At 48.3% G+C, this 20,118-nt stretch overlaps 1 protein-coding gene across 2 annotated transcripts in view; it reads right to left on the bottom strand.

Moving 5' to 3' along the window:
* The window catches only part of NRG2 (neuregulin 2), a 154,888-nt gene that overhangs the window by 14,832 nt on the left and 119,938 nt on the right, over positions 1-20,118 (bottom strand). For both annotated transcript variants that reach the window (XM_053956405.1, XM_053956406.1), the window contains 2 exons: positions 16,315-16,435; positions 6,836-6,894 (listed from right to left, as the gene is read on the bottom strand). In XM_053956405.1, the coding sequence (XP_053812380.1) occupies positions 6,836-6,894; positions 16,315-16,435 (180 nt within the window). The remainder of the gene's footprint in view (positions 1-6,835; positions 6,895-16,314; positions 16,436-20,118) is intronic.

The following is a 20,118-nucleotide window of genomic DNA, read 5'->3' as shown; positions in this document are numbered from 1 at the left end:
AGTGACATGGACATAATGTGGTGGGTAGCAGAGAACTGGACAGAATACATTCATCCTAAACCACCTGGTTATCACATCCAGCCCTGACCTATTCCTAAGTCTTCCTACCACTGCACACACCTGTTTCCCCTGACACTGACAAATGCATGTAGAGATACCTCAAGTTTCATCCAGCAACCTAAGCTGTTGGTCCATCTGCATACACACATTCCTCCCTGTTCCAGGATTTTCTGCAACATCTGCAGCTACAAACGGATGCAATTGAAAACATTTCCATGATTTTTTGCAAACTCAGGAACGCCTGTGAGAACAGAGGTGGTGGGCAGGACCTGAGGAGCTTGAGCCTTCCCACTGCCCCTGTCATGTCAGAGCTGCTGTTTCTTTTGGCTCCCCAGGCTCAGGGAGCAGAGACAGCCAGCTGGCTGGGAAACCTGTGCCAGTGTCTCATTACCATCACAGGGAAGAATTCCTTGCTCATGTCCAATCTAAACCTGCTCTCTGTCAGTTTGAAGCCATGCCCCCTTGTTCTGTCACTCCAAGCCCTCTAAATCTCTCCATATTTCCCGTTGCCCTCTCCAGCTTCGACAGGACAAGCTCCAGTGGAAGGGATTTATCCAGGGGCTACCACGCAAATCAACTGGAGTGAGACAGCCCTGAGGTGGCAGCTGTAGGCTGAGGAAATGGGCACAGCATTTTCCTCATAACCTTCATCATCATCCTCGTGTCTGCACTGCACACATCCTCCCTGGTCAGGGCAAGCTGAGCACCCTGAACTGCCGTGGCACTCCCCAAGCTCCCTGAACTGGGGACATGAGGGTTTTTTTGGAAAATCTCATTCCAAATGTGCCTCCTGAATCTCTCTGAAAATGCTTTTTCTCAGCATCAAGCAAAAGACCAAGTGGTGCATTTACTTCATCTGCAGTGACTCTGTGACTATGATGTATTGTAGTTATTGTACAAGATGAACAGACAAAAACATTTAATGTAAAGTATTCCTGTAGGAGTAACACCTCAAGCAAGATGACTCTCACTGCACTGTAGATTTATAGGATGATTAAAAAGGATAAAAGCCTTAGCAAACAACTGTGAAAACTGTGGCTGTGCTCACTTGGTCTTCAGATTGCCCAAGAACGTCAATAAGATGTTTAGTTACTGCACATTATTCCCTCAAAATATGCTCTCTGGGACACAGAGCATGCTCCAAGGCAGGAAACAAAGTGGAGAATTGACATCTGAGGACTAGCAAGATAATAAATTGATGATAATTTTGTTGCTAATCAATTGTGTTGACAAGAGTAGCACTTGAAGGACTCTGATTCAGGTTTTTCCCAGGGTGTACAGGGAGCAATGAGAGACAGGGGGTCACGATGGGGACAGAGGACACTGTGCCTGTGTTAAGAGCTGGGTGACACGTGGGATCTCCAGGAACAGGAAGTCTGTAAATGTTCCACAAACTCCAGAGCCATTCACCTTCTCCAGTACTGCAGCAATGAAATGAATTTGGTCAGCATCAAGAGTCCAAACACACAGCAACAGAGTATTCAAAATCTGCTGTGGATGAGCATGCAATTAACTTTAGGAGATCCCAAGGGTAACCTGTGCTGTGTCCTGGGGAGAGGGATCACCCTGCCATGCTAAACCACTGACACCCTGTAATTACCCAGCCACACCAAAGCACAGCCATCACCCTGTAATTCAGTGGTCACTGAATGGAAGCTGCAGAATGTCTGTGGAATTTAAAATGCTGCTAAATATTGGTTTGGGGTCAGATGAGTGAGAGGTGGAGGAAGAAGCAGAAATTTAGGTAAAATAAAGAAATAATCTTTCATTTATCATTTTTGTATTGCAGTCACAGCAGGTAGGAAGCCACTGCTGAATAAGGGAGGTGAACAGAGTAGTTAAACTCAGATCTAGACCTTCCCAGAAGAGCTTGAAGTGGTACATTTATCCCTCTGCTCACGAGGACACCTCACCTCAGCACGAGGAGCCAGGTTCCAGAGGCCACCCAGGAAGGTCAATCCTACCTGTCAGGGTGGTGACCAACACACCCCTGCCACAGCCTGGTGAGTTCTGGGGGAAAGGGACCATCCTCCAGAAAAACAAGAAGCCTCTCACCCAGTGAAGCCACCCTGCTCCACAATGGCTTGCCAGCAGCACTGGAGCCAGTTCAGGTGCTGCTGTGGGACCAGGCTGAAGACAAAGCAGCTCTCCCAAGGGATTCCTGAAAATCCTGCTCTGTGTTTCCAAGCAGAGCAATAGGAAGGCTCCAACAGAGAATTAGATTTCAATTTGTAAAGAAACCAAGAATTAAATACGGGGTAAAAATTGAGAATATGCTAGATGACATTGCATATGAATGTCAGCTCTGTTCAAGGGTGTTTACAGGCAGGCTACAGCCTGCAATTTTAATTGGATCACAAAGTAGAAAATGAAAATGTTTCACTAACCAAGATGAATGGTATGACATTTGTCCTCCAGATTGATGATGATTATTTGTGGAGATGAATAAACAGCAAAGTTAAGATGAAGTTTCAGTTTCCACAGGCAAGACGGAAGAATAAATACAAAACTTTATCCCAATTTTCTAAATTGTTCCATAAATCACAAGTGGAAAGCATCCAAATGTGCAGACTTAGGAAACATAAATGTTCCTGCTGACCACATTTAACTTTCAGGATCTCAGCTGCACCAGGACTGGTAAAGCTGCCAACATGTTTTACAAAACCTTTACAACCAGCCAGCCCAAAGCCTGGCAAGTTATTAGTAAAACCCCAGGAGGATTTAACAAAGACCTGAAAAGTTGCTTGTAGAAGAGAGAAGACAGAGGTAGATCTTGATCTGATGTAGAATGGGCAGCTATGAAACACAGGTGCCAACACAACTTTCAAAAAAGGGTTTCTTAGAAGGAAGGATGATTTTGGACATGGTTCTGTCTCCTGGGGAGAGCTGCAAGCCACAGCTGTGCCCGTGGAGCAGGACCCAGGAGGCAGCTCTACACTGGGTGAGCCTCCAGCACCCAGCAGAAGCTCTCAGAGAGAATTCCTGACCCTTTTGGATATGGCTGCATTCTTCAGAGAGGTGTACCAGCAGAGAGGAAAACCTGTCTGCAGAAGCAAAATGGTCCATGGATGCCATTGCTGTGGATTCATTCTGGCTGTGGAGCAAGAGTCTGAGGTGTTCCATTCTCAGCAAAGCAGGGGCAGAGACACCTGTGGTGTGTGGCTCTGCAGGTACCTGTGCCACAGGAGCCACCTGACAGCTGCTCCCACGAGCTTGTCTATGGAGACACAGAATCATGGGCACCTTGATGTGAAAAACATTTTAGCAAGAGGATTTAATGACTCATCAGCCATGGAAATAACTCTCTCTGTTCTCATCTGCCAGGGCATTCCTCAGTTTCATACAGCAATTGCAGGCAATCACCGTCCCCTCTGTTCACTGCCATTAATTCCCTGCAGTTTAAATTTTAACTGATTTAAATGTTGCTTTAATGTCCCTCTATAAGGTTTTCTTCTCACAGGTTACTTAAAGCCTAAACAAAATGATCTTCTAAACTTTATCCACCAGCCTTATGTGTGGACAGAGTCAGGACAGACTGTGGGTTCTCTGAGCTACCCCACTAATACAATTCCTAGTGAGTTTCTGTGCACCAGTCTGGTAGAAAATAGCAAGTGTGAGCCTGACATGGGAAAAAAAAAACAAAACAAAATGAAAAAAACAAACAAAAACAAAAACACAACAAACCAAAACCCCATCTTTAACATTTTCTCTTCATTTTCAAGCATGGTGGTGTATATATCCAAAAGGGCTGGCAGTAGGCACCTGCTCAGGTGGTTGGAACAGCAACATAAAGAAACATCACATGAGAGAAAACCTATCTAAATACACCTGATTTTTCATCTTAATGTAGTCTAGCAGGTGTTTTGGGCAATCAGAGAGAAATAAACCTCCAGAGCTACCTGTCAAAGAGACAAAGACAGCCTGAACTCCTGGAGAACACGGGAAATTTTACCTGAGCAAAATGTGAATAAGGGTTTAAACCAGAGAGGTAGGAAGCTGCTCCCAAAAGGACACACAACATCTGGCATGATGCTGGGATGCTTCACCATCTCCATCTGTGGCCCAAATTCAGCAAAATATCTGCCCTATCTTTTCAGAACAGCACCTTCAATTTAGCTCACTCTGCAGAGACTCTCACTCAGCCCTGGGATATACTTAATAAAAGTCATTGTCATATTTAATATTCATATTAAAGAATCAGGAGGATCCAATCTAGGCCTGAAAACCTGAAATACCCCAAATACATTTAAAACAACACCAATATAGGTGTTCTTATTTAAGTATCTGTCAAATGTTGGCAGTGTTCTCAAAACATGAATCAGGACAGAGCTATTTTATTTCCAGTGGAAATGCCTGAACCTCATTTAATCTGTTTCAGCTTTTGACCTGTCAGAACCCATATGGGATGAAGCACTGAGTGAATTATGGAAAATCAGCAACTTCTCCTGTGCCCTAATTATTGATCAAAGTAGAAGGTAAGCATTTGCAGGGTCCACACTTGAGTGAAATGCTTTTCCTACCCAGAAAAACAGAAAGTTCAGTGCAAGCTTTTCTTCAATGCTGCTGCTATCTGTATTACCCAACTGTGACCTGAAAGTGAAAACAGCTATAAACATGTATGAATCATCATCTTATATGAATTTTATCCAAGTTCAGACAGGTAGCCTGGATTGTTAAGCTGTTTTTACCTTACTATGCTGTGGTTAAAGCAAACTTGAGGTAAGGAAATGTACATGTGTCAGTTTTAAAGCTGACATTGTTCCTCTAACACGTGAATAAAATGAAAACAAATCTCAGTCCCATAAAAAGCTGCATTCTGCAAGCTGGGGAAAAAAAACACATGCTGTTTACTCCTGCCATTAATGCTCTCAAAAGGCATTTTCCTGACATAAAACTCATTTTCACCCCTGTTTTGGTTTTGCAGCATGGCAGCAATAATGTTTAAGCCCGTTGGACACCACCTCATGAAACATGCTACAAATCAGCTCCATGGGGTGAGCATCCCACTGCTGGCTGCAGCCAGGGCCCTGACACCCAGGGCTTCCAAGAGGGAAGGAAACCCTTTAGCATCAGGTGAAAGATCAAAATAGAACATTTTGGGTTGTCATTTTAAAAAGAGCTTGCTTGGATATTGCAGTCTGGGAGGATAAATCAATGGAGGTTTCAACTTCGGAAGCCAATTTGGAACAAAAGGCAATGTAAAAACATTGAGCTGTCCCAAGGGCCCCACAAAGTCCATTTGCATCTTGTCTGTATGCTCCATGCAAGGGAGTCTAATTCCAGCACTTGCCAGCTATTAGCACGTGCTAATGAGGCTCCTGCAATTCCAGTTCAGGATGAGGACTGCAGGATTCCTCACAGAGCAGTGGGAGAGGCGTTCTGGCAATCAAGGAGCCATCCTGAAGAGGCATTTCTCCTCTGGTTACCACTAATTAAAGCCTCTTTTTGGTTCTTTTTAAAAAGCCTCTCTTTAAACCCACCATTTGTGGTGGGTCCAGCCAGCCAGCGTGGAGGCAGGATGGGTTTCGGGGACAGTCACAGAAGGGTCACAGGGAAGGTCACAGATTTCCTGCACTGTAACTGCATCTCCTTCCAGATCAGTCCTTACCCAGACCAGGGTCCCAGTGATGCTGGGACACTGACTGAATAGGGACCCAGAAAAATCATCCGCCTTGACCACCATGAGCTAGTTATGTCTATAAGTGAGACCTGTAGGAACTGGAAACTAGAAACTGGGGAGCACTAAGTGCAAAGGCTTTGGGGCATTTACACCCACTGAAAGCATTAAAGGATCAGTCACTGTACTCAGGCTCAATCCCATATGCAAGGCTGTCCAACCACCTAGGAGAGACAGGAGCACCTCTATGTCTAAGAGGGACGTAGTCTGATGCCCACTTGGCAGGTTTATCCTGTATCCTGCATGGCAGTCAGGCTGGGAAGCCCAGAGGCTTCCAGCTTGACCTCTGTGCCACAGACTGTAAAGTGATTTCATTACAGTCACACCCTGGCTGTGATTTCCTCCTTTGGCTCAAGGAGACTCACACCCCCCTCGCAGGAGTGGTGAGAAGATGCCCAAATCCTGCCCTGCACAGCACAGTTGAAAATGCCCAAATCCTGCCCTGCACAGCACAGGGGAAATGCCCAAATCCTGCCCTGCATAGCACAGGGGAAATGCCCAAATCCTGCCTTGCACAGCACAGGGGAAATGCCCAAATCCTGCCCTGCACAGCACAGGGGAAATGCCCAAATCCTGCCCTGCACAGCACAGGGGAAATGCCCAAATCCTGCCTTGCACAGCACAGGGGAAATGCCCAAATCCTGCCCTGCACAGCACAGGGGAAATGCTCAAATCCTGCCCTGCACAACACGGGAGAAATGCTCAAATCCTGCCCTGCACAACACGGGGGAAATGCCCAAATCCTGCCCTGCAGAGCACAGTCCATGTCAGGACAGCAATGCTGGCAGGCCCAGCCCCACACACAGCACAGGCTCATCTCACACAGCACACCCACCACATGAGCTCGTCTGTATTTTGCCTGAAAAGAGCAAGCAGCATTCAGTTCAATCAGAAATGAAAGCAGAGCCCATTCTAACAAATGGGGAGATAATGAGCCCCAGTTCTCCTCTTGGACACGGTCACAGCTCCTCTTAGTACCAAGCAGAGCTGGGAGTGCACAAGACAGGAAGAGGGCTCTTGGAGAACAGAAGAACCTGCTTTAAGGACATGACACAGAGCTACAACAACAAGGAGAGAGAGAAGTAGAAAGAGACATACTGGAGAAGCTGACCATTGCGAAATGCTGACACCGGTCTCCTGTGAATTCGATCGGACACCTACCGGAAGAGAGAAAACCAGAAAGAGAGAAACAAGATAGCAAAATGACACCCAAACAGGCTGAACTGAGGCCTCTTCTGATCCCTTCCACGGCTCCTATCTGTCTGCCTTCATCCTTCACCCTTACCTGCAGCCCTAAGCCCTACCCAAAGCTGACACCAAGAGCCATCCCTGACTAGAGCACTCTACATCCACCGCTGTGCCCGGGAGGTTTTAAGTAGTGTGGTGCATTTTTTGTCTTCAAACATACTTTGCTTAGGATCTGGCATGTACAATCGCAAAGGCAGTTTCTCCAAACATCTCTGTCCGAAGAATCCATTTGGACATCTGGAGGGGAAAATGGGAGAAATCACAGAACATGTCTGGCACAGTTCTTGAGGCTAAGGTCAGAAATAAAAAGTGCATTGTGATGAATGGAAAAATAAAGGCGTTACATGCGTATTTACTCTTTGCTTTAACCAGGCACCTGCAACATCAGTGTTCCAGCTCTGGTTTAGGCCAGGGTCTTCAAGCAGGCAGCCAAACCCCTCCTGCTCTGTCCTGCTCTGCCTGCCTCCTTCCTTCTCACCTGCTAGAAGCACCAGCTGGCAGGAAGACTGAGATGGGCTGGATGCTACTTTCAGAGACTCCGTGGAGCTCTCTGTAGACTCCAGAGTCAAGAGGCACCAAAAGCAGTGAGCAGCTGCTCAGGCGACAGCGAGCGTTGGGTGAGGAAAGCATCTCCCCAGTGTGACCCCAGAAGTACCCAGGGGGTGTTCTCAGGGTGGTTAGAGAGAAAGCACGTGCAGAGTCTCTGTGTTAACAGAGAGGAAGGGACAGAGAAGAAAGCTGAGCTGAAGGGGTCTCACATGCTGTCCAAATGCAAGGCTTTTCTCAGGCTCTGTCCTGGCCTGGATCACCTGATGGGCCAAGGTGTGCCAGCTCATGGGCACAAGCTACACATTCACAGGATTCTCAGGTGGCAGGGAAGGTGCCCTGCAGTCAAGGGCCACCAGGCACTGGCACCAGCCCGTGAGTAGCTCCCCAGAGCACTCCTCAGCTGAGGCAGGTTTGGGGAGCACAGGGCCATGGGCAGGGGTGCAGCAGGAGCTGCAGAACCACCAAGGTGAGCAGCACCTGCACCCTCTGCATTGTCACCCACTGCAGGTGAGCCTGGGAAACGATGGGAGCCCAGCCTGGCATGGTCAAACACTTCTCCCCCAGGCACTCCCTCACTTCACATCTTTTCTTCTGGATATTCCTTGGACAGTCCTGCAGAGGTTCCCTAGTTTTCCTCAAGTCCCAGCTCTCACCTCCCTGTCCCACAACTCCCTCCCTTCTCAACAGACCTCTCTTTCCTCTGAGCTTAAGAGGATTTTATCTTTATAGCATTTTATCGTCTGTTTTTCAACTTCTTGTGAGCAGAGCTGCAGGCTCTGCAATTGGTACACGTCAGACCTTCCTCACTCTCAGATGCCACCCACAAGATCTCACTGTCCCACAGTGATCTGCAAGTGGTCAACAAGGAAGGGACTGAAAGACACCTCTCAAAAAACAGATGAATCAGAGGCCAAATCTGATGTCAATGGCTCAGCTCCTGGCCAGGCCACTTCAAAGGACAGCAGGAGGTTGGAGCAGCCACAGCACAGTGTCAGGCAACTGCTCCCAGCCTGTGCATCTGGTGGGGGATGGTCCAGGTCCATGGCCAGGTCCAGGCTCCATGCAGAAAACCTTGATTTTTAGTAGTTGTACTTCATCATGGACATACACTGACCTGGCTTTGGCACTTGATTTCTTGCTGGATTTCACTGCAGTTTGAGTAGGCCTGACCTGCTGCACCCTCACTGCCCATGACCAAATGTGGGTCAGCATCTGGGTTTTTGGGACCTGTGCTCACACCTCTAAGTGGGAGTGCTGGGCTATTTGTGCACCCCAAACTGCTCATGGAGAACTTCAGGGCATGGCTCTGCGTGAGGCTGCACTGAGCTCTCCAGTCATACACTTCAGTTTCTCAGTTTCCAAGTCACTTCTGAAACTGAAAATTGAACTCCCTAATCAGGCAAATATCTTTGAAAAATTGGCACTTTTTTCTCATTCTTGGATGTTCATCTTGGGGCTCAGGAAAGGGAGATGTACCAGCCACACCAAGCCAGCTCCCAAGGAAAGCTCAGCCCAAGGGGTGACCATCAGACATGGGGTCTGGTGACCTTCCCTGCAATGAAGCAGAGGAAGCTGGTGCTGGGAAGTGAAGGAAATGCCCCGTTGTCAATCAAAAAGCACAAACCTGAGGAACTGGGTGGCACAGACTCACAAAGACAGCCCCAGGGAAGCAGGACTGGAGAAACCCTTCAGAGATTGCACTGGGCTTTGAGCAAGGAATCCAAAAGAGAAGGTGTCTTCCCAATCCTTTTTGAAGTTTATTCATCACCTCTGATAGAGTCAGGAATTTCTTCACAGAGTCTTCAAGGGAATCCAGTTTAGCTTGCAACGTGCTTCCCATCTCTCTGGGATCTGACATTTCCTGGACGTTGTGAGCACACCAAAGGGCCTCAAGGGTGCTGCTGAATGAAGCAGTTGTCCCACCCACCCCAAAAAGAGGTGTTTTGTCAGAAAGGAGCTAAAATTACCTCAGGTGCACACCTGCAAGAGGTCAGCCAAAGCTGGAACTCCAGTGTGACCGAGGCTGCATGATAGACTGAAAATTATGGGAAAACTGGTGGAAGGAAATAAAAGCCAAGAGAAAGGAATTGGTAAGAAGTGAAAAAGCAAAACAAAAAGGTGTCAAAGAGGCTTTGATGCCATGACAGCCACCATATAGCCCATCTTCAGATCTCTGCAGTCAGCCAAGCGTGGGTGGGGAGAAGAGCTCTTCTCTGTGTCTAGGACAGCTCAGGATTTTCATCTTTAGTTACTCAGTGATTCAGCACTGGGAGAAGTGGCAGGAAAAATACCCCCCTGAACAAGAGCACCTTCTGTCACCTCTCAAGCTTGTGTACAAGCTGTCAAGACACAATGTGCCACCCCTGCATACCTGGGTTCTGGCTCCTCATAAGCAAGGCTGCAGGCAGAAGCAGTGACCAGAAGACCTTTGACAGCATGCAGTGCTTTTGGTTCCTTTTTTAAAACCTGTCTCCAACTTCTAAGCTGCTGAAGATGATTTATTATTTGTTACTGTGGCCCCATATGTGACTTGAAGGAAAGAAATTTCCAGCATGTTTGGCACATGGTTCTCCCAGTCTGGACAGGAAGAGCAGTAGAGATTATCCCTTCTGCATTAAAATCTGCTGCCTGTGGTGAGGGCAGCTCTTCTGCAGTGAGGGATACACCTGAAAGTTAAGGCTCACTGCAGCTGAGAGCTGTGAGCTGGTCTTTGATCATGGCATCCTTCTTCCTGCACGTTTGACTCAAGAGGTTCTGGCTGGCTGGCCCAACAAAACCAAGTCCCTCCTTCTTTGGAAAACTCGTGCAGGGACTTCACAGCTGGTGGACTTCCCTGCAAATATCACCTTTGGAGTTTATGGTGCACTCACAGAGGCACAATGGGTCCTCCCCAGAGGCCAAGGGAAGTGGGCAAGGGTGTGTCTGTAGAAATGGTCCTGGGGAAGGACAAGGCTGCACCAGCCTCTTGCAGACAGCACCTTGTCCCCTCTCTAGCCTGAGTGGGGACTCCCAAAACTGCCCTTGCTTAACTCCATCTCTCTGTGTCTAATTGCTACCTCTGAAAATTACTTGCAAATGCCATTGATAAAACTGGTCAGGGATTTTTCTGTCCAGATTCTGTTTTCTATTATTGCTGGAAAATATCCCATTCTTTTAATTTTGACCTTAAGATCTTTTATTTTTTTAATAACCCCATTTTGAAAACATCTGCAAAATTCTGCTCTTAGGTTCAGGATGAATTGCAGTGAGATATTTACATGGCAACAAAAATGCAGTAAGATGATCAGTCAAATAAAGCATCTCAAAAAGTACAAACCAAAATAGTTGGAATGACTCATTTTTATGATGTTTGCTGGGCACTTATTGCTGAAAATTAAGGAACTTCGACATTTTGCCCTGTATCGGGGCAGGGTAATAATTATTGTTAATTATTATTTGCTACTTTTGTCTTCCCGCTGGAAGCAAAACCTTTTCTGTCCAGCTGTTGCTCTAAATCTTGCAAGGGCAGGCACATTTCCTTTGCACCCCCAGATCTTAATTAAAATATGCCAAATTCAGTAGCTCTCATAAAGCAATCCATGCTGCAGAAAAATGTGAATGAGCAGGTGCTTCAAAATGACACGATAAAGACAAGCTGTAGCAGAAGGACACAATGCACTGAAGTAAGCAAATGGGAAAAAAAAAATGTTTCAAGCATGTTGCTTTTTTGTGGGAAGGGCTGAAAAAGAAGACAGTTCTGTCATTGTCCCCTGACCAGTCCCAGATGATCAGGCTCTGGAGAGCCGCAAAAGGCTGGACTCCACCAAATCACTGATGGGAAGAAGAGAAAGCAACCAGAATAAACACAAAGGCCTTCTCCAGAGCAGCTAACCAAGGCATGTTTGCTGCAGAGCGGAGTCCAAAGCTCAGGGACATCCACTGCTGGGCTCAGTGACGGCAGCGGCCGCAGGATCTGCGTCGCTGCCTGCACTGAGCCTTTGCTGTTGCAGGCTCAGCTTCCACACTCTGATGGGCCTCAAGGGTCTGATGCAGTCACAGTGCATTGAGCAGGAGGCACAGATGGGCCACTTGAACCTGAAAAGGTACCTGATCTCATCACCCAAGATAAACAGCATGCAAAACCCAAGGAACGAGTCCTGGCTGGTTTGGGGGATTTGGAACAGGATGTGGAGATTTTCACCCCTAGCTCTTCATTTCCAAGGACATTGCAACACCTCCCTGCAGGGCTGCTCGTACATCCGTGGCACAGTGACGTCCTTGTGGCTGTGCAATGAGCAGCTGGTGCTGACCTAACGCCACTGGGAGGGGTGGAACAGCTCCAAATGCCACAGGGCAGCTGAGCAAACAGTGCTGCCAGGAGGACCATGGCCATACAGCATCCCTGTGATAGTCACCTTTGGATGGTGCTCTGGGAAAGCACAGGGGAGCTGGGAGTGTGGCCAAAACTTCAGGATGGTCTTTCTCTGTCCTGGGAAAATCTGCAGGAAACAATGCGCTTGGAGAAGGTGAACATGTGATTTTGAAAATCGGTGACTTGGATTCATCAATTAATTTTAAAACTATCTGAGCTTTTCTCCTTTTGCTTTGTTTTGTTTTTCATTCTCTCCTTGACTTTCACTTTTTGCCTGAGGTGGTCCAGGCCTCTGCCCTGCCTCCCCCATGTGAGGCAGAGCTGTCACCCCAAGCCCAGACTGTTTTATCTGTCAGCATTTGCACAGCATCCAGCCTGATTCTTGCGAGCACAACTGGTCCAACATGATGTGGGGGTGCTGCTCTGTAACACTCTTTTAGTCTTCTGATGCCACACAAGATCCTGGCCCAGAGCAGTTCACTTTGACTCCACTGACCACACAAAAGAGACGTGAAGAGCCTTTCAGTGGGCAGAGAAGGCTCTGCAGTGATGAGACCTGACTTGCTTGCTTTGTTTGGCTGGGAAGACCCCAACTGTACTTAATGTGTGCCAAGACCTAACTGGGGAAAAGAGCATTTCTGCTCTTTGGATAGCACAGCCCTGTGGGGCACCCAGCAGTAACAGATTAGAGCAGCCTCCAAGTGCTCTAAGTTGTGCCAAGGCTCTCCAGGATGGAGGCAGATCCAAGAGCAGAGGCTGCCAGTCACCCCAACGCTCTGTTTGACTGGACACAATAAACCAGGCACCACTGTTGTGTGCCCCAGCCCAGCTCCCAGCCTGGAGACTTTGCTTGTGTGCATCCCCTCTGTGCTCTACTCAGACCTGTCACTGCCCTGGAGCCCAGCTCCCAAGGCCTCTCTGAGCAAAATGATCTGGAGAAGCGTCGAGAAATTCTTCCTGTCAAGAGCCTGGGCCTTTTTAATTTACAAGGGCTGCTGAGTCAGTTCTGTCTCTGCATGGCTCTGTCATTTCCCAGGTTTATGCAGAAAATTTGCAGAATATTTGAGGCAGGTCCCACTTCTCCCATTTAACTTTCAGGTGGTCTGCTTGCAGAGCCAGGATAGCAGCACAGATCACTTTATGTTCAGCTTTCCTTTGACACCAGCATGTGTAGAATTTACTTCAAATTAGGGATAAAATTATGGAAGAACACAATCCAGAAAGACACAATTTCTGGAACAATCCAAGTCCATTCTGGGCCCTTCCTCAGTGAAGAAAATGCTTTATCCAAGGTCTGTCTGGAGCGTATTAAAAAGGGAGGGAGGAAGTGGGATTACAAGCAAATACTTTGTTCCTCAGGATTTAAAAGACCAGGAGGAACACGTTTCTGGGAAGCCTGTTATAAAATAATAATAAAAAGCCAGCTGCCAATTTAGGCAATATTTGTTGCAAATCGAGCATGAACCACATCAGGAGAAGAAATTTTTTGAGAGTTCATCTGCTGGTTTTGGTCCAGACTGCTAGAGGGAACATCTACAGGAAGGATTTCCTGTGCTTCTGGACATCTGCAAGAATGGAACCCACTCCAAGAAGCTGATTGCAGGATGGTGGCAGGCAGTGAACAAGAACACTCCAAAATTCTGGTAGCTGGTATTGGAAAGGCTGATAACATCACATGGGTGCTGGGGTGGGGGGTAGAACCCTCTGAGCATTCAGTGAGGGAGGGCTGGAAGCTGGCACAGGGAGCCAGATCATCCCCCCAGGGCCCTGCTGGCTCTGATTGGAAGAGTGACATGGAAACAGCACATGGACACGTGTTCCTGGCTGGAGCTGCTCACGTGGCTCTTGTTGATCTCCAGAGCATTTGAAGAGGTTGTGAGCAGAACTCACTGATCTCTTCCATGCTCCTGGTTCAGAGGCTCTGTCAGGCTGGAGGGCCAAGGCTGCTGTTGCAGAGATCAGAAATTAGCTTGGAAGCCTGTATCTTTGCCTCCTCTCCTTTGTCCTCCTGCATCTTTCCAAACCACAGCAGCAGACCTGTCTTGGTGCAACGAGGAAGCCGTGGAACATAGCAGCTCTTTGTTTGCAGGCAAAGGTGAAGTCTGTTTATCCATCAGCATCTTCCCCAAAAATCACCCTTGTCATTGGGAGAGCCGTTTTATGGGAAACACTTTTCAGTTCAAATGCTTCTGCATTCCTCAATAGCTATTATCCTCTAGAATCCAGAAACTCTAAAATTACACCACTTCAAAAGCCAGGTTTTCAGTCTGAGATTTAATGACAAAAACACCCAAGGAGAATGAGCATCCAGGGATGTCCTCAAGCAGTAAGATCAGAGTGACTGTGCTGTGTGGAAGGCACCCCGAGTTTCTGTGAACATGGAGCCACCTTTTCTGGCAGATGAGCAGTGACAGTGCTGACCTTCCCAGCACCTCCTTCTGGGTAACACTTTCCTGCCCTGCTCAGTTCCCATCTGGTTTTAGCAATTGGTACCTTGGAACTCATCAGGAAAGGATATCATTTTACCATCTGCAAAGTGAGGATCTCAGGCTTTTAAGTGATATGAAATAATTAGGTCTGTTTGGTGTGGCACATAAAATCTTAATGGAATCCATCACTGAGCATTCCCTCTGTTCATCATCTGTCAGAGCAGCCTGGTTGGAAGGTAGGCTGGAATTGCTTTGGTTAAAGCAGTCTGTCTGCTGAAGACATTTGACAACTACCACAGTATTCTTCAATAGGAAAAAGTGATTCTTATGCATGGTAGGAGTTCAGGTAACTCTTGTTGTAATTGGAAGTTGATCCCATTTGAATCTTCATCTCCATTTAGGTTCTTCCCAAAAGAAATAGCCTTGAAATCTGTGCCTCTGCCATGACCACATTGCTTACAGATATTGACTCATACACTCCTCCACACTTCAAGGGTTCAACCCTTCCCAGAATGGAAAGACTGGAATTTCTGGGGCTTCCTGGGCTACAGCTACCCCAGAATGGTGGTTGTGACTTCAGCCATCAAATGGGGCTTCCCCCGTGTTTCCTGTGGGGAGCACTGACAAGATGAGCCCACGGTGCCACCAAGAAGCCAATGGCAGTGACAACTACACTAAAGCACAGGGCTGGGCTGGACAAGGGCTGCTCCCACTCCATGCCTGCATGGGAAATGTGGAAGCCACAGCTTCTGGTTTCTGTCCTGCCCAGCTCTTTCTGTGTCTAAGGGGCGAGTCTGGGAGAACTGGGAGATGCTCCTTCCACCACAACTGCACTGGAACGCCAGAACGCAAGAGCTCAGCAGGATGCACTTCCACATGGCCTTTTCTGCTGCTCCCTGCAGAATCAAAGGAGAGCTGGGACGAGGGAGGAGATGTGCTCAGTGGGATCCAGCCCACAGGCTTTCCACGGGGGCTGAGGGTTGTGTTCAGTGCATCCTCCAAGGCCTGAGGAGCTGAGGTATCTGATAGCATCACATCCTGCAGTGCTGCTGGGCTGACATCCACAGATGTAAATACCTTTGGCTGTGTCTCCACTGAGAGGTCTCTGGGTTCCAAAGGGAGAAAATTGTCAGTTCTGGGCTTCTGCAAGTTGGGCAGTGATGCCTGGGTCACCAGGTGAGCTCACAAGAGGATTCCATCTGCTCAGTGAATGCACACCCAGGGCACCACGTCCTGCTCACTGTGCAGGAGCCCAGGGGCAGGTACAGGTGAGCTCTGGGTACCTGCACCTCCAGCACTGCCAATCAGACTGCACTGCTCGTCCCCAGGCACTATTAGGCTTGGGGGTTGAGGTGTGAGATGCTATTGGGCTTTCAGGCTCTGAACCAGGGGTGAAAAAGCCTCACATCCCATTCCACATCCCTCAGGCTGTGCAGCCCCACTTCAAACTCTTCAAAGCTCATTTTAACTGTAACTTAGTACACATCTCTCAGGTTTGAAGGGGGAAACAAATATCCCACAGTGGCCACAAAGCTGCACAGAGAGGGGAACAGCTGGGGGTTAACCCTGGGCCCATGAGATACAGGAGAGGTCGGGGCAGGTCTCAGCAAGGGACCCCTCCAGTCATGGGGGAGGGAGGAGGCTGTGCCCCTGAAAGTCTCCCTGACTGGAGGACAGGACGTGTCAGCTCAGGGAGAGCAAAAGGGACCCAAATTTCCTTGAAGCTGCAGAGAGAAAGGGAAAAGAAACAGCCAGGACAAACATATTCTTAGAGGGAGAAAAGCCAGGAAAAGTGAACAGTGACACGCACACAAAAAAGGAAAATACGAACCCTTGCACCCCCACCCTTGCCCCTCTAGTGCCCCTTTCTGAACCTGCACAGCTCAAACTGCAATTGCCAGGAGAATTTCAGAGCTCCCCCCACTCTGGCAGTTGCACAAAGGTCTCCTCTCCCTCAGCCAAGAAATTTCCATATTGACACAAGAACTCCACTCACTTACTTGCACGACAGCTGATTAATCCCCTCGATGTAGTAGCACACCCCTCCATTGACACAATAGGACTTGGCTGTTTCGTTGCATTTTCTGGCATGCCCAGACCAGGAGGAGAGAGTTGTGGTTACTGCAGGGGAAAACAAAAACACACACAAAAAGGATATATTGTTATTTCCTTTGTTTGGCAGTTCTGCTTCCTTAGATGATTTTCTACGAGTTCATTTGCCAAAGTAAAAACCCCAGAGCTACAAACCTTAGCCTGTGCCTTCAGACCCACCTTCAGGTCCCAACAGGGGCTGCAACTTGACCCTTCCTTTCCCAGAAAAAGGGGCCAAGTGAGTGAGGAGTTCAAGACTCATCTTCCTCTAAGCAGCCAGCATGTAGTACAAGATCATTTTTTTGGCAAGCTGTAGGGAAGTGCCCCTTCCCCACTGTCCTTGGCCCTCCCTCATGCTCAGAATGCTGTGCCAGCAGGCAAGCAGGAGGTCAGGCAGAAGAGGATCTGCAGAGTCACAGAGTCCCCGTGGCGTGCTGCTGAGGCCTGAGCACCTCAGGACACTGGAGCCAGACCCAGAGGTGCTGCAGGGGACTTTGCATTGCTCCACACCTCTGTCAGTTGAGTTTTCAGAGCCAGGAGCAGGTCTGGCACAAGCAAGAACAGCTCCATCTGTCCCTGCCCTCTCCTCTGTGCTGCCACAACTGGGCAGCCCCAACAGCCCCAGCAAAGGGCAGCAGCAGCACTCAGCCAGCCCCAGCTCGTGCTCAGGGAGGCAGCCAGCACGACTCAAGTTTCCTGGGATACAGGTGCTTTTCCAAATCTAAACTTCTTTCTAGAGAAAAGCTTTACAGTCCTGTAAGTGACAAGAAAACCTGAAGGCAGTCGGCAGAATTTCACTGTAACTCCTGTCTCTGAGAGACTCTGATAAGCTTACAGCCCAAAGCAGAGTCACCAAAGGTAAAACAAAGGCTTCCAGGAAGGAAAAAAATCAGTTGTTAGAGCACTGATACGGGTTACAGAAGGCGAGCAGCTTTGGGGAATGCAGACCCATCTTCACATAAGTTTAAGAAGTGCTGGGCACTAAAAAGCATGGATTTTTTACAGCTGAATATTTAACCTCATTAAAAATTGTTCTCTTTCCTGGACTACCCACCTTGCTCAGACCCTATCACAGTTACACCTCCAGTAGTGTGGCTACTGCTTACTTTGCAACACTTTTAGGCTGCAATTAAAGCTTCTGAGGATATAGTCTCTCTCATCCTGTTTTCCAAATCAAAAATGAGCCTTGTGGAGGGGTTAGTGACACCACCACTGAGACTGAACTCCTCACTGACACAGGACTCGAGGAAGAAAGCTTGAACCAGAGCCAGGCAGGAGCCAGGCAGAGCCACAGGAGGAGCAGCAGGGCAAGCCATGGCCTGTCCCAGAGGGAGCCAGGGCTGCTCCCCATTCCCTGGGCAGCCCCTGTGCTCATCCCACCACTGCAGGGGCTCCAAGGCTGCCTCAGCTGCAGCCACACGCCAGAGCCAAGGGCTGCATTCCCTGCTCCAGCTCCTGCCCAGCACCTGCTGGGAACATCTGAGTTCTCCCAGGCAAAGGAGGGCTCCCAGCACCTCGTGAGGCCTCTCACGTGTGGGTGATGCTTGGCACATGAGCAGGACAGGTTTGTTCTGTCTCTCACGCCTTTGGGACTCTCTGCAGGCGTGGGGGCCGTGCCTCTCCAAAGAGCAGATTCCCACTGGGCTGTGCCCAGCAGGAGCAGCCACGCTGCCAGCGGGGCACGGCTCAGGGCAGGGCCCAGCTCCCTGCTCAGTCTGTTGAAGCCGTGTGCTGTCCCATCCATTGTCTCCCGTTCCCATAAGGAAGTGCATGCCTCCCACTGACTGACAGGCCGGGGCTGTGCCGGAGCACAGCTATTTCCATGCTTTGCCTTGAATAACCATTGCCTCTGGCTCTGTCTTTTCACAGTTATCCAGGGCACAGCAAGCTGTCCCAAAGTGCTCTGCTAACGAGACATGGAAAACACTCCAGCAGAGACCCAAAATGCTCACAGCCCTGGGACAGCAGCTGCTCCCTGAGGACACGTCCTGCTAGCCAGCTGGGAGCCAAATGTGGACAGCAGTGTGCACACACTGGGGTGTTGGAGCAGAGGATGGCTTGACCAAGCCTCCAGTAAAACTCTTTCAAAAATCTGAATCCCACACTTCTGCAGGAAATCCAGCACTCCCTTCCAGTTAAGATTAATGGTAACTAAAAGCCAAAGCCATTATGAGTCTGTGTAATTTATCTGAGGAATGCAGACTCATTATACAGACAAGACTTTATAATTTAAACTTTTACAAGATAGTAGCACATTTCTACTCAGGAGAGGAGAGCTGTGGGTCTCTGATAAGTGTGGGTCTCTGCAAGTGTACCATTGGATCAGGGAGCACTGAAACTTCATCAGCCAAAGAGCTGGTGCAAATTGAAAGGCACATGGATGAAGAACAAACACAGGCTGCAGGGAGCTGTCACCCCTGCAACCATCAAACACACCACTTGGTAGCAAGCAAAACTATCCATCTGGCAAAGTCTTGCATCATAAAGCCTACAGGGAATGATTTTGGAGCAAGCCTTGCCACAGCAAGAGAGGGGCAGAAAGGGAGAACTGAAAACAGAGCCCAGAAACCTCCTCGTAGGAGACACCCCAGATAAGAAGATACCCAACCCTAAGATTGGATGGGAAGATGCAGTGCTGTGTGATGTGATACAGGGAGGATTACAGTGCCCATCAGCCAGAGATTGCATGGGATCTTCATCCCATAGAAACAGTTTTGTCCCTTTTAAAGAGGTAAAAAAGATCCTGACATGATTGAGGCCTGGGCATGTTGGGCACTTCTAGGGGAGGGCTGTCAGTAGAGCTGTGCCTGTCAGGAAAAGACAGGTTGATCACCCTGACTAGAAGCATCTTTCTAATGTCATTATCCTTCAAGCCCTATTTCCTGCAAGTACCTTGCCTTTTATCCCAAAGAAGCAAAAAGTGTTTTAAAACTGAACCATGGAATCATCTTACTACAGTCTATTTGTCAGCACAGAGATGTGGCAAAGGCCACAGAGGGAGGCAGTTCCCTGAGGAGAAGAGAGCATCAGGAAATGAGGCCATTTCAGACTATAAGACTGGGCAAGCCAAAGTCCTGTCTTGGCCCCAACAGTGGCAAAGCTCTAAAAAGAAGATCAGTGATATCTTCCTTAGGCCATGCAGGATGGGCAGCTCAGAGACAGCCCCAGGCAGCCACAGTGTTGTCACATTTAGAGCCCTTTGCTGGATACTTCCACCGACATGTTTAGTTGCTGTTTGAATAAATCTAATCTTGTAGCATCCACAATATTTGTGCCAAGAGTTCCAGTGCTATGCACACAGCATGTAAGGCCACATCTCCATTTTGATTGTTTTATTTTAACCTGTCCCTTCCTGGCTCTTGTATTAGAAAAAACTAGTTATTATCCCCACTTGTTTCCCCTGTGCTACCTGTGGCATTACAGGCACAGCCAGCATCTCCCTCCCTAGCTGGGAAGCAATGATCTCTTTTTATTCTTTTTTGGGTCATCCCTGGTTCTGTTTTTCTCTTTAGAAATAGTGAGACCATACTGCACACATTATATTTATGGGATACTTATTCCAGTCATAGGAATTCCTAATGGATTTCTTTTTGATGTACTGAATACAGATCTTTCTCTCTTAAAACCCTGAAATCTCACTGCTGTGTGGTAACACACAGTCTAGAGCCTTCCAAGGTGCCTGATCACCCTGGGATGCTGCTGCAGCTGGGACT

The sequence above is a fragment of the Vidua chalybeata genome, chromosome 15 (genome assembly GCF_026979565.1).
Source record: "Vidua chalybeata isolate OUT-0048 chromosome 15, bVidCha1 merged haplotype, whole genome shotgun sequence".
In the NCBI taxonomy this organism is placed as follows: domain Eukaryota; kingdom Metazoa; phylum Chordata; class Aves; order Passeriformes; family Viduidae; genus Vidua; species Vidua chalybeata.
This window is presented reverse-complemented; position numbering and strand designations above follow the sequence as displayed.